Genomic DNA, 14961 nt, shown 5'->3' on the forward strand with positions numbered 1-14961 from the left:
CTACTACAGTTGTGTCGTCTGCAAACTTGATGATTGAGCTGGAGGAGTGCGTGGCCATGCAGTCATGGGTGAACAGGGAGTAAGGGAGGGGGCTGAGCATGCATCCTTGTGGGGCCACACTGTTGAGGATCAGCAAAGTGGAGGCGTTGTTTCCTACCTTCACCACCTGGAAGTGGCCCTTCAGGAAGTCCAGGACCCAGTTGCACAGGGCGTGGTTCAGACCCTGGGCCTCAAACTTAATGATGAGCTTGGAGGGTACTATGGTGTTGAATGCTGAGCTATTGTCAATGAACAGCTTTCTTACATAGGTATTCCTCTTGTCCAGATGAGATAAGGCAGTGTGTGGTGCGATGGCAATTGCATCGTCTGTGGATCTATTGGGGCGGTAAGCAAATTGAAGTGGGTCTAGGGTGTCAGGTAAGGTAGAGGTCAAGGATCATATCACTAGTCTCTCAAAGCACTTCATGATGACAGAAGTGAGTGCTACAGGGAGATAGTAATTTACTTTAATTACCTTTGCTTTCTTGGGTACAGAAACAATGGTGGACATATTGAAGCATGTGGGGACAACAGACTGGGATAGGGAGAGATTAAATATGTCCGTAAACACTCCAACCAGCTGGTCTGCGCATGCTCTGAGGACGCAGCTTGGGATGCCATCTGGACCGCAAGGGTTAACACGCTTAAATGTCATACTTATGTCAGCCACGAAGGAGAGCCTACAGTCCTTGGTAGCAGGCTGCGTCCGTGGCACTGTTTTATTCTCAAAGCGGGCGAAGGTGTTTAGCTTAGCTGGTTTTTAGCTGGTTTTCCCTTTGTGGTCCGTGATTGTCTGTAGACCCTGCCACATACGTCTCATGTCCGTGCCGTTGAATTTCAACTCCACTTTGTCTTTATACTTATGGTTTTCCTGTTTGATTGCCTTACGGAAGGAATAACTACACTGTTAGTATTTGGCCATATTCCCAGTCACCTTGACATGGTTAAATGCGATGGTTCACGCTTTCAGTTTTGCGCAAATGCTGCCATCTATCCACGGTTTCTGGTTAGGGTAGGTTTTAATAGTCACAGTGGGTACAACATCTCCTATACACTTCCTGATAAACATCCGTCACCGTATCAGTGTATTCGTCTGTTGTTCTCAGAGGCTACCCAGAACATATCCCAGTCCGCGTGATCAAAACAATCTTGAAGCATGGATACCAAATTGGTCAGACTTGAATAGTCCTTAGCACAGGTTCTTCCTGTTTAAGTTTCTGCCTATAGGAAGGGAGCAGCAAAATGGAGTCGTGATCAGATTTGCTGAAGGGAGGGCAGGGGAAGGCCTTGTAGGCATCCCAGAAGTTGGAGTAGCAGTGGTCGAGTGTTTTAGCAGTGCGAGTACTACAGTCAATGTGTTGATAGAACTTCGGTAACATTTTCCTCAAATTTGCTTTGTTAAAATTCCCAACTACAATAAATGTGGCCTCAGGATATGTGTTTTCCAGTTTGCATAAAGTCCAGTGAAGTTAGAGGGCCGTTGTGGTATTGGCTTGAGTGGGAATATACACAGCTGTGACTATAACCGAAGAGAATTCTCTTGGGAGGTAATACAGTCGGCATTTGATTGTGAAGTATTCTAAGTCTAGTGAACAGAAGGACTGGAGTTCCTGTATGTTATCACAATCACACCATGAGTAGTTAATCATGAAACATACTCATGGTGTGATTGTGATAACATACAGGAACTCCAGTTCCGCCCTTGTTCTTCCCGGAGAGAGATTTATTCCTGTCTGCACGATGAACTGAGAACCCAAATGGCTGAACAGACTCAGACAGTATATCCCGAGAGAGCCATGTTTCCGTCAAAGAATATGGTACAATCCCTGATGCGTCTCTGGAAGGAAATCCTTGCCCTGAGCTTCTCAACTTAATTATCCAGAAACTGAACATCAGCGTGGTGTGCACGCCTCCTGAGTCGGACTAAAAATCCACTCCGAGTTTTGGAACAGCCTCTGGGATAAGTTCAATTGCACTGGGGGGTACGAACAAAGAATACGTTTTGGGACAGTCGTATTCCTGGTTGTAATGCTGGTGAGTTACCACCGCTCTGATATGCAAAAGTTCTTCCCGGCTGTATGTAATAACACAACACGTTTCCTGGGCTATTAATGTAAGAAATAACACAAATAAAATACTGCAAAGTTTCCTAAGAGCTTGAAGCACAGCAGCCCTATCCGCGCTTCAGCACTAGGCGGTCCTGTGCTGTAAGCATGTGGCCAATCACTTCACGGCTGAGCCGTTATTGCACCAAGACGTTTCCACTTCACAATAACAGTAGTTGACCAGGGTAGCTCTTGCAAAGCAGAAATTTGACGAACTGACTTGTTGGAAAGGTGGCGTCCTATGACGGTGCCAAGTTAAAAGTCACTTAGCTCTTCAGTAAGGCCATTCTACTGCCAATGTTGTAGAGATTAGAGATTGCATGGCGGTTTGCTCGGTTTTATACACCTGTCAGCAACGGGTGTGCCTGAAATAGCCAAATCCACTCATTTGAAGGGGTATCCAAATACTTTTTATATTTAGTGCATTCAGAAAGTTCAGACCCCTTGACTATTTCCACATTTTGTTATGTTACAGCCTTATTCTAAAATTGATTAAATCGTTTTTCCCCTAAATCTACACAAATAGCCCATAATGACAAAGCCAAAAACAGTTTATTTGCAAATGTATAAAAAATGTAAAACTGAAATATCACATTTACATAAGTAATCAGACCCTTTAACTTGTTGAAGCACCATTGGCAGCAATTACAGCCAAGTCTCAAGTCTTCTTGGGTAAGGTACAAGCTTGGTACACATGTATTTGGGGAGTTTCTCCCATTCTTCTCTGCAGATCCTCTCAAGCTCTGTCAGATTGGATGGGCAGCATTGCTGCACAGCTATTTTCAGGTCTCTCCAGAGATGTTCAAGTCTGGGCTCTGGCTAGGCCACAAGGACATTGAGACTGGTCCCAAAAGCTACTCTTGTGTTGTCTTGGCTGTGTGCTTAGGGTCGTTGTCCTGTTGGAAGGTGAACCTCCGCCCCACTCTGAGGTCCTGAGCAGGTTTTCATCAAGGGATCTATGTACTCACTCCGTTCATCTTTCCCTCAATCCTGACTAGTCTCCCAGTCCCTGCCACTGAAAAACATCCCCACTGCATGATGCTGCCCCCACCATGCTTCACCATAGGGATGGTGCCAGGTTTCCTCCAGACGGGACGTTTGGAATTCATGGTAAAGAGTTCAAACCTGGTTTCATCAGACCAGAGAATCTTGTTTCTCATGGTCTGATAGTCCTTTAGGTGCCTTTTGGCAAACTCCAAGCAGGCCGTTCTGTGCCTTTTACTGGGGATTGGCTTCCATCTGCTCTGACATGCACTGTCAACTGTGGGACCCTACATAGATAGGCGTGTGCCTTTGCAAATCATGTCCAATCAATTGAATTGACCACAGGTGGACTCCAATCAAGTTGTAGAAACATCAAGGATGATCAATGGAAACAGGATGCACCTGAGCTCAATTTCAAATCTCATAGCAAAGGGTCTGAATACTTATGTAAATAAAGGTATGTTTTTATTTGTAATAAATCAGCAAAAATTTCCACAAACCTATTTTCGCTTTGTCATTATGGGGTATTGTGCATAGATTGATGAGGGAAATAATGTATTTATTAAATTTTAAAATAAAGCTGTAAAGTAACAAAAATGTGGAAAAAGTCAAGGGGTCTGAATACTTTCCGAATGCATTTTAAAGTATATGTGAACCACATGACTTCCATGACAAAGATCCAGACCACTTTATCATCAATGTGCTTCATTTAGAAAATGTTGTTCATAAACATACACAGAAGATTGACCATTGAGCATAGACTTAATGTTTGTTACTCTCTCACGACTGTCTTGAGGGAAAAAAAGTGCCAAATTTGCTACGTAGATTTCCAGAAACTGAAGTGGTCATTGAAGGTCTCACATGCTGAATAGGAGACAATTCGTTGGTTTAAGGGAAAGAGGGATAGAAAGAAAAATAGGTTATAAAAATACAAAGACAGAGCATAAGGAAGAGACCCTCCCAGGAGAATGGACTGGTTTTGAAGGTAAATAAGCACACTGCCAAGGCTACATATGACAGTGACATACAGGAAGGAAAGAAGCCAGAAAACTAAAATATTACAGCAAAAAAGTAGCCTCTCATCACCAGTCATTCCACTTATGGATTAGATGTGTGAGTGGCTCAAGTGTAACCGGGGAGGAGTCCCAAATGGCACCCCATTTCCTTTATAGTGCACTACTTTTGACCAGGGCCCATAGGGTTCTGAACTATGCAGCGAATAGGGTGCCATTTGGGAGACAGACCTTGTTATGGGGACGGACTGTATGGCGCTCGGCTGACTGGGACCGGACAGGGCCATATACACGGAGTATACAGTACCAAACATTAGGCACACCTTCCTAATATGGAGTTGCACCCCCTTTCACATTCAGAACAGCCTAAATTGGCCAGGGCATGGACTCAAAGGTATTGAAAGTATTCCACAGACATGCTGGCCCATGCTGACTCCAATGCTTCCCACAGTTGTGTCAAGTTGGCTGGATGTCATTTGGGTGGTGGACCATTCTTGATAAGACATGGGAAACTTTTGAGCATGAAAAACTCAGCAGCGGTGCAGTTCTTGACACAAACCGGTGTGCCTGGCACCAACTACCATACCCCATTCAAAGGCACTTAAATATTTTTGTCTTGCCCATTCACCCTCTGAATGGCACATATACACAATCAATGTTTCAATTGTCTCAAGGTTTAAAAATCCTTCTTTAACCTCTTCTCACTTTCATCTACACGGATTTATGCGAATTTACAAAGTGACATCAATAAGGGATCATAGCTTTCACCTGGGTCAGTCTGTCATGGAAAGAGCAAGTGTTCTTAATATGTTTTGTATAGTCAGTGTATAGTCTGACCTTTTAAGGCATATTTGAGCATCTAAAAAGTTATAATAATACCAGTTAATTTTCAAAGTGTTAAGATGAATGAAAATACAGAATTTCAGGGTGTTCATTTACATTTTAAATGTAACATTACTTGAAAAAGTAAAAAGGCACAACGCTCGCTCAACATCATTTTTTTATTTTTTACCTCTTGAATGATAGGGCAAACTGTAGATTTCCGCCTAAATAGACATACCCAAAAGTTACAATTTTTCATGACGGCCATAAACAATAACAATAGTTTTAGAAATGTCTGGAATTCACCTTTCCGAGAAAAAAATGTTTGAAATTGCTGAGTTGTACTCACTTTAGAGGACACAAGCTCAAGTACATAGTAAAAACATGAAAATATGAAATGGGAAAAAAAATCTTGCTTTTTTTTTTCTTTCAATCCAACAAAAACGGAGAAATAGGGCTTGAAATGACTGATGCTTTGTAAATATAGTAACAATCAAATTATAAATGACTTACTATAAAATTGCACCTTTCTTTAAAATAAACATGATCATACTTCGTTACAGTACAATCAATATTGGCACTATTTCATATAACTGACAGAATTTTCTTCTAAATGTCCACTGAGCAGCACAGAGCCAATTCAAATGTGTGCAGACTCGTTACTTCAGCTTTAAGCACAACGCGATTTCATCAATCTGTGACCAAGAAAAAGTGGTCTTGTTTCAATTTTAAGAAATTAATTAGTATTATTTCATGTTAAGAGCTCTAAATCCGGCTGAGAATATCACAGAGATGAAACCACAACTGCTGGATTCGCTAGACTGTCCCCTTTTATATATGTATCAGTTACTCAGAGGAAGAGCAAATCGATTCTGTCTGGATAGGGCAGAAAATGTGACATGTCGCTCCCTTTGCAAATGTCGGTTCCACTGATTGAGAGTGGGCACTATGAGGCACAGGTCCCTATGACATTCAAACAGCGCCTCGTACACCAAACTGTCAGACGGAATTGCTCCAGAGCCACGCAAATTGCCCCATATAGGAGACTTAACATCCTAAGTAAAAATGCTTGATTTTTCAGCCATCAATGGCCTTCCTCAGAACTAGGTTGATGGCAGAAACATCAAGCTTTTTAACTTTGCTTAAATAAAACAAGGAGTTTTTAAATGCTGAGTGTTGCACCTTTTTATTTTCAATGAAGGTGCCCTTCACTTCTTCCAAATTAAAACATTACTTACATATTATTTTACAGTTTAAATGAAAAGGTTAACTTTTTTTGTAAATGGAACGTTATGGAAGTGTCCAAACTTTTTATTTCACTTGGTTTTGACAAACTTATCCCACCGGTGATAAACTTCATCATGCTTGTTCTGCAGTTGCAGGGTCACAGATAAAACATGAACAAACTCTCCAAAAACACCCAAATACATATTTTTAGAAACAGTAACGCTCTCAGTATAGCAATGCAGGTCTTGAGCAATGCCCGGAGAAGGCCTACACTGAGAAGTATCGCTTGAGTCCAACAAAGTAGAATTTAAAGTTTGGAATGACGTCTAAAGACCTACATCGTTATACTGAGCGCAATGCTGTTTTTAAAAGGACATATTTGGGTGTTTTTTGAGCTTTTGTTCATGTTATATCTGTGTGCCTGCAACTGCAGAACGAGCATGAGGAAGTCTATGGCTGGTGGGGTAAGTTTCTCAAAACCAAGTGAAATTGCAAAAAAGTGTCTGGACACTTCTATAAAATGCCATATACATCCAAAATACAGATTTGGTTAAAATAAAGTGAACCTGTTCATTAGGTAAAAGACAAATACAGAGCCTGTTCAGTACAAATACATCTTCTACATTTAAGTATATAGATTACTCTGAGCCTCAGTGATTATGGCAAACTTTCGGAGGACGTCAGCACTCAGACAAGGCTCCAACTGGAGGTAAAATGTGGGGAGAGAGAGGGAGAGAGAAAGAGAGATCAGCAAAAGACAAAGCTTTTGAGAACCCTGAACAGTGATGAATAGCTACCATTAGGACATTGATACTGATACTGGGATGACTTAGTCGGGGTTGCAACTTAACGTTGAGTTAGAAAACAAAAGCTGCAATTTCGAAATGTGGTTGTAAGCTACATTTGTTTGATCGGTAAGTTAGTTTTGATAGCTGGCCGCTAGACTTGTAGTAAGCATGGTCGAATTACTGACTGGGATAGGCCCCATTGTTCATCAGTCATATTGAAAACTGCTAACATTTGCCTCTATCCTATGGCAAAATGTCTAGAACTGCAGGAAATGAGTTATAAAAGTGCAAAGTCTTCTCTCCACCCCACGGCAAAATGGGCAGAATTTTAGGAAATCAAATTTAAAGCGCAAAAATGTTCTGCTCCCTACTCTACAATGTATTCGCTCACCTTGACCAACTTGCTTAGACACAACAGGGCAGGTTTGAAGGTTTCCATGGTGATAGAGTCTGGGCTGATGACATCAGTGTAGCATTGGTACAGAACAGCTGGAATCTGATGGACTTGGCAGTGGCTCAGTACTGAGGAAAGAATAGAGATCCGTTTTAGTATTTGGGTTATTCTGTGTGAAAAGGAAGCAGAAATTAACCAAAAATAACTATAATGTAATCCATAGAAAGGTCCTAAGGAGAAAGAATGACAAATTCAGCAAGTTGGCTAATATGCATGATATGGCAAGAATCTTTGACAAATTAAATCATGTTTGGTTAATGCAAGTGCTTTTACGCAAATAATACATGCCTGAACATGGTTGGGGGCAAATTCCATTTCAAAGTCGATCAATTTAATGAATTGAAAATAGTCCATTATTTAATTACGTGGAATAAATGGAAGACTTCAACCCAGGGAATCAAAGACATCGGTATGGTGGTACCTGCAGCTGGCAGTCCAGTGAGGATGTTTGGCTGCTCTAGTGCAGGGCAGAGGGCCTGGCCCTTGGAGGCACTGCTCTTGAGGGAGCGTAGGAAAGGGACAGCGCTACCGTAGAGGTAGTCTGGCGTTTTGTACTCAGCCACAGGGCTGTCCGACAGCACCATCACACTGAGCCCTCTCTTCTGGAGGCAGCCAAACACCTAGAACCAGAGGGAAGGAGGGAGAAAGATAAGAGGCCGTAGTCATTGTTGACCAGTACTTTTACAGTCACATCTACTTATAGTCATATCAAGCAGTGGACAACCTGAACCTCTATGGCATCTATAAAATCACAAGAGCATTACCTTTTCTGTCCATTGAAACAGTTGGTCCTCCGCAATGTAACAAGTGCTTTGGCAGACCAGGACCTTCAAAAGCAACACAAGAATATACTTTAAAGCAGTCGTCACCAACCAGTCGATCGCAAGGCTTTCCTCGTTTTTCCCTTCCTCCAAGGCTTTCCTTTATTTTTAAACACTTTTTACCCCTTTTTCTCCCCACTTTTAGGATATCCAATTGGTAGTTACAGTCTTGTCCAATAGCTGCAAACCCCATAGAGACTCAGGAGGGGCAATGGTTGAGAGCCATGCGCCCTCCAAAACACAACCCGCACTGCTTGACACTGCTCGCTTAACCCGGAAGCCAGTAGCACCAATGTGCCAGAGTTAACACTGTACAGCTGGCATTAAAAAAAAAGAAGCCCAACGATAAAGCCTCAAGTTACTCTTTTTTTTAATTAGTTTTGCACTGTTTGTGGTAGGTGCACTTGATTCAACTGCCCTTCACACCAGGTATCGTAGTGTTCCCATTTGAACCATTTCATGTGTCTGACGGTACAAACTCTACTCGCCCGGGGAGCAAATTAAGTACACCCATAGGTCTACCACTGGCCAATCAGATAGCTCAGATCACCGTGTCTGGAGTTTACACAAGCCCACAGCGAAGCTGATAGTTGACTCAAGTGTGAGATTTCAAAACATTAGCAATCATGACTAGAACCTGTCAGAAAATACAGCAAAGAGCTGCTGTTTTATTCAGCACTGTCACATTTCTAAGCCATAAAAGAAACCTCCCAGTGAAGCACCAGTGACTCGGTCAATAAGAAAGTGGTCAGATGAAGCAGATGCTAAGCTACAGGACTGTTTTGCTAGCACGGACTGGAAAATGTTCCGGGATTCTTCCGATGCATTGAGGAGTACACCACATCAGACACTGGCTTCATCAATAAGGCCATTGATGACGTCGTCCCCACAGTGACTGTACATATACCTCAACCAGAAGCCATAGATTACAGGCAACATTCGCACTGAGCTAAAGGGTAGAGCTGCCGGTTTCAAGGAGTGGGACTCTAACCCAGAAGCTTATAAGAAATCCCGCTATGCCCTCTGACGAACCATCAAACAGGCAAAGCGTCAACACAGGACTAAGATCGAATCGTACTAAACCGGCTCTGACGCTCATCGGATGTGGCAGGGCTTGCAAACTATTACAGACTACAAAGGGAAGCACTGCCGAAAGCTGCCCAGTGACACGAGAATACCAGACGAGCTAATTTAGTTCTATGCTCGCTGAGGCAAGTAACACTGAAGTATGCATGAGAGCATGAGCTGTTCCGGACGACTGTCTGATCATGCTTACTCATAGCATGCACTGACCAGCTTGCAAGTGTCTTCACTGACATTTTCAACCTCTCCCTGTCTGAGTCTGTAATACCAACATGTTTCAAGCTGACCGCCATAGTCCCTGTGTCCAAGAACACTAAGGTATCCTGCCTAAATGACTACTGACCCGTAGCAGTCACGTCTGTAGCCATGAAGTGCTTTGAAAGGCTGGTCATGGTTTACATCAACACCATTATACCAGAAACCCTACATCCACTCCAATTTGCATACCGCCCCAACAGATCCACAGATGATACAATCTCCATTGCACTCCACACTGCCCTTTCACCCCTAGACAAAAGGAAGACCTATGTGAGAATGCTCTTCATTGACTACAGCTCAGTGTTCAACACCATAGTGCCCTCAAAGCTCATCACTAAGCTAAGGATCCTGGGACTAAACACCCCCCACTGCACCTGGATCCTGGACTTCCTGACGGGCCGCACCAGGTGGTAAGGGTAGGTAACAACACAGCCGCCATGCCGATCCTGAACACGGGGGCCACTCATGGGTGCGTGCTCACTCCCCTCCTATACTCCCTGTTCACTCATGACTGCATGGCCAAGCACCACTCCAACACCATCATTAAGTTTGCTGATCACCGACAACGACGAGACAACCTATAGGGAGGAGGTCAGAGACCTGGCCATGTGGTGCCAGAACAACAATCTCTCCCTCAACGTGATCAAGACAAAGGAGATGGTGGACTACAGGAAAAAGTGGGCCGAGCACTCCCCCATTTTCATCGACAGGGCTGTAGTGGAGCAGGTTGAGAACTTCAAGTTCCTTGGTGTCCACATCACCAACAAACTAACATGTTCCAGGCACACCAAGACAGTCGTGAAGAGGGCACGACAAAACATATTCCCCCTAAAGAGACTGAAAAGATTTGGCATGGGTCATCAAATGGTTCTACAGCTGCACCATCGAGAGCATCCTGACTGGTTGCATCACTGCCTGGTATGGCAACTGCTCGGCCTCCGACCGCAAGCCACTACAGAGGTATTTTTTCTTAAAACTGCATTGTTGGTTAAGGGCTTGTAAGTATGCATTTCACTGTAAGGTCTACTACACCTGCTGTATTCGGCGCATGTGACAAATAACATTTTATTTGATCCACTCGCACTACAAAATTTATCGAGACTTGCGTCGCTATTAGCGGCTTGCCTTTCTAATATCGAGGAGTAGCCTATTTCACGTTCTCTGATCATACGAGTAACATGAATTGGTGCATGAGTCAGAAAACCATCAGAGGTAGCCTCTCACAAAACCCACCCTCTGCTGAGACTGACCATCAGAGGCAGGCACCATCAGTCCAGTAAAATAAACAATTTCAATTAGTAATGCTACAAATGATCTATTACCAGTGGGATCATATCTCAGGTTTTGAAATATATATTTTTTTAAATAGTCTGAGAAGCACAACATTGGCAGGGCAATTCAAGAATAGTTTACATGCATTGAGAATATATTGAGCTTATAGCCTATGCACAAACCTCACTGCTACAGAACTGATTTTGAAAGGTTCATGTTGCATAGGCTTAGGATGAAGTCATGATTTTTTTTTTATCACAGCCTGCATTTTGACAAAGTGATCTCAGCTCATGAAAGGTTGGTGACCACTGCTTTACAGAATCTGCTATAATCGCTGAGTCACTGACTACAGTAGCAATGAAAAGATTGCTGGAACACACCTTTAAAGGTAGAGTCAGCAATCCAGAAACATTTATGTTTTTATCCCGCAGCTATAATATTGCAGCAGTGTGAAGCGCACGTGTCTTTATTTTTGGAAAGTGCAACGTCTGACATAGCGCTCATCTGCAATATTTGCGGTTCATCCTACTGCTCGTTGCAACATCACATCACTGCGTCTCAGTTTAATTTGTATACCAACTCAGTGGCCTTGTGGTTAGTGTCCATCCTGAAATTGGAAGATCGATCCCTGGTTGAGTCATACCAACGAACAGGACCATATGCCTCTCTGCTTGGCACTGAGCAGATGGATTAATGCTGCAACAGACTAGTGTCCAAACACAGGCTTCTGAACGATGGGCCGTTGTGGTTTGGACAAGGCTTAGACCTTTAATTTGATTGTATCCTATGTACAATTGTTGGTGTGCATTGTGTTTGATCAGCCACTCACTGCTGGGTTGTCCCTGTGTCGGTAGAAGAGACAGGCTGGCTCTCCAGGCAGTGGGGCAATGCTCTGTCTACTGGAGCCCCTACTCCTCTCATTCCATAGTGACACATGGCCCACTGCATCCCAGCTTTCAGTGTTCAACACATATGCAGACAGAAATCCTGAAAACAATAGGAGAGAATTTTCATTCCTTGAGAGAAAGAGTTAGACCAGGAGTGTATTCATTAGTCGGATTCTGTTGCAAAACTTGACAGAAAAGCTGTTTGGTTGCATTTCGTTCTTAAACGGAAGTTGTAGTTAATTTTAAAAGTATGGTTTTCATGCGTTGCCATGTCCATCCCAATAGTCTGCAGAACACGTGGCACAAGCTGCACATCTATAAATTACAAAATCTTCCATACTCCAAAGTTAAATCCATAGGGTTCCTTCCGCCAGTCACTTTGTTTTTTAAGAGAGGTGACTGAACTACAACTTCCGTTTAAGAACAAAACAGGACTCAACAGCTTTTCACATTATGAAGAGCGTTGAGTAAACTGTTTGTTGTAAAACGTTTTACAACGGAATCCGACTAATGGATACACCCCAGTCGTCACAGGTGAGCTTTTATTTAACTAGGCAAGTCAGTTAAGAACACATTCTTATTTGCAATGACGGCCTAACCCGGACGACTCTGGGCCCTACGACCAGTTGTGATACAGCTTGAAATCGAAACATGGTCTGTAGTGACGCCTCTAGCACCGAGATGCAGTGCTTTTGTCCGCTGCGCCACTCGAGAGCTTACCTGCAGCATTAGTGCCCACGGCAATGATGAGGTCTGAGCATTGCAATTTGTTGCTGCCAGAGTCCTCAAGTGATTGTGCGACTTCAGGGCACCACACAATATGGACCTCCCTGTTGAACCAGAACACCAGTCAGTCAAAAACGTTACACTTAGTCACCGTGTACTAACGTATTGAAATAAAATGAGTTGTGTACAGTTGAGAACAGAGGACATGTTATTTTGACAAGCGATGGATATTTCAAAAGAACCATCTACTGCATAAGCTACAAACGCGAACCATTTCAAAGCCTTCGCTAACTAGTTGCCAAGTGAAACTGAAAGCTCAATAGCGTGCAGTTTGTGAGTCGTTAGCTAGCTTTGTGAGTCGTTAGCTAGCTTAGCTACCTCTTTTCTTCTATCTCTCTGTGAATTCGCTCATCTTCGTTTTCATCATCCAGATCATCGTCGTCTTCTTCGACTGCACGCGAGTAAACAGATAAAACCTCTCCGAAAAACGTTGCCATCGTATATTGTATGACTGTAGCTAGCTAGATGACCGTGCTGACAAAAAAATGGGAGAATCTCAATTGTCTCTCCTCGCGTCCTCTCTGCTCCTTCTCAAAACCCATTGGAGGAGCAGGTCAGAAGGTCTGGACCAGCTGGTTTTCTCATCCAATGGGTTTTGAGAAAGAGGCGAGGAGAGCAGTGTTGCCAACTGATTTTCAGGGGAAGTTGCTAGAGGCAGGTCGATTTGTTGCTAAAAGTTGCTAAATGACGTTGTGATCATTGGGTGGAATATACAATAACGTTACTCAAATTGACTGAAAAAAGTTTGGATGTTGCCACACACATACCTACTTGTTAACAAAATTAAGGAAGTTTCCTTTAAAATTATTCATAAATATTATCCTGCCAACCACTATATGAAGAAGTTTAAGGAAAACATCAACTCAAATTGCCCCTTTTGTAATGACCACCCAGAAACAGTGTTGCATCTTTTTTTGGCATTATATGCATGTAAGAAAACTGGCAAGACATCAGTAGGTTTATAATTGAACACATTTATGAAGATTTTACACTATTGTGGACAGATGTACTGTTTGGATTCTTTACATACAATAGAAATTAGATGAAACATTTTTATGTAATTCATTTCATTCTTCTTTTGGCCAAATTTCATAAACACAAATGTAAATTTACAAACAGAAAACCACATGTTTGTGCCCTACAAAAATACATTGAACTGTACGGTTAAATGCTCTACTAACAAAAAAGCTGTTAGAATTGTAAGTATATGCATGTCCCTTAAGGTCCTTGTGTATTGTAATGTGATATTCAAATCAAATTTTATTTGTCACATACACATGGTTAGCAGATGTTAATGCGAGTGTAGCGAAATGCTTGTGCATATTGTACCCACAAGCTCGAATGTCCATTGTTTGTAATCTATGTATGCTTGTGTTCCCTCTGTGCTTTATGTATTGATTTGTTGTTAATAAAAAAAAATACATTTTTACATTTTAAAAAGGAACGTGACTGTGACTGTGACAGAAAATCGTTTTTGTGTCATTTTGAGGGAAAATGCATTTTAGCGTTTGAGTCACTTTTCAAAAGTTGCTAAAAGTTCCAAATACATTTTTAAAAGTAGCTAAATTTGTTGCTAGGTGCTGTTTGAAAATAAGTTGTCAGGGTAGTCTGAAAAGTTGCTAAATATAGCATCAAAATTGCTAAATTGGCATCAATGGAGGAGAGAACACGCGATTCCTCGTTTTCTTTTTCTCCGTTTTTCCATTGAGTTCAACGCGACAGGCACCTCTATCACCGCCTATCGTGCTGGAGTGTAACAAAATATACAGTCGCTAGTGAAAGTCTACACCTCTTGCAGTCACATTTTGCTGCCTTAATTTAAATCTAAAACGGGATCTAAAACGGGTAAAGCTTTTGCTACCGATCTACACAGCCTACTTGACATTTTCAAAGTGAAAGAAAATTATAGAGCATTTTCCTATTATTATTATTATTATTATTATTATTAACTATGATGTCTTGATTGTGTATGTTCTCACACCCAATCATTAATATTTTGTGATGGTGGAAGCACCTCAGGCAGCCATTACAGCTGTGAATGCCATTACAGCTGTGAATCATTTTGAATAAGATTCTAACACCTTTGCACAACTTTTAGAGTAAAAAATACTGTATATTGACTGGTTTTGTCAACATTGCTCAAGCTCAGTAGGCTGAATTTGGTTAGGAATCATTGATGGACAGCAATATTCAAACATTGTCTGTGATTTTCAAGCAAATTTAAGTCAGGACTGAGACTGGAGCACTAAGCAACACAACTTGGAAAGCCATTCTGGTCTGTTTTTGGCAGAAAAATGTGAGTAATTGTCCCGCTCAGGGTTAGATATTCAGACAACTCCCGAGTCCCTGCCGGTGGCAAGCATACCACCACAATACTTGAAATGACAGGTTTCACTCTGTGTTGTATTGGATTTAACCCATC

General features: G+C 42.2%; 1 protein-coding gene across 1 annotated transcript; it reads right to left on the reverse strand.

Moving 5' to 3' along the window:
* Positions 1-3574: 3574 nt before the first annotated feature.
* Positions 3575-13082, reverse strand: LOC139418186 (proteasome (prosome, macropain) assembly chaperone 1). The gene is made up of 7 exons (XM_071167450.1): positions 12858-13082; positions 12474-12583; positions 11696-11853; positions 8197-8259; positions 7854-8052; positions 7370-7500; positions 3575-6893 (listed from the first exon to the last, which is right to left on the reverse strand). Exons 1-7 carry the CDS (start codon positions 12974-12976, stop codon positions 6816-6818), a joined length of 858 nt encoding a protein of 285 aa, XP_071023551.1. The 5' UTR covers positions 12977-13082; the 3' UTR covers positions 3575-6815.
* Positions 13083-14961: the final 1879 nt, after the last annotated feature.

This window comes from Oncorhynchus clarkii, chromosome 10 (assembly GCF_045791955.1).
Source record: "Oncorhynchus clarkii lewisi isolate Uvic-CL-2024 chromosome 10, UVic_Ocla_1.0, whole genome shotgun sequence".
In the NCBI taxonomy this organism is placed as follows: domain Eukaryota; kingdom Metazoa; phylum Chordata; class Actinopteri; order Salmoniformes; family Salmonidae; genus Oncorhynchus; species Oncorhynchus clarkii.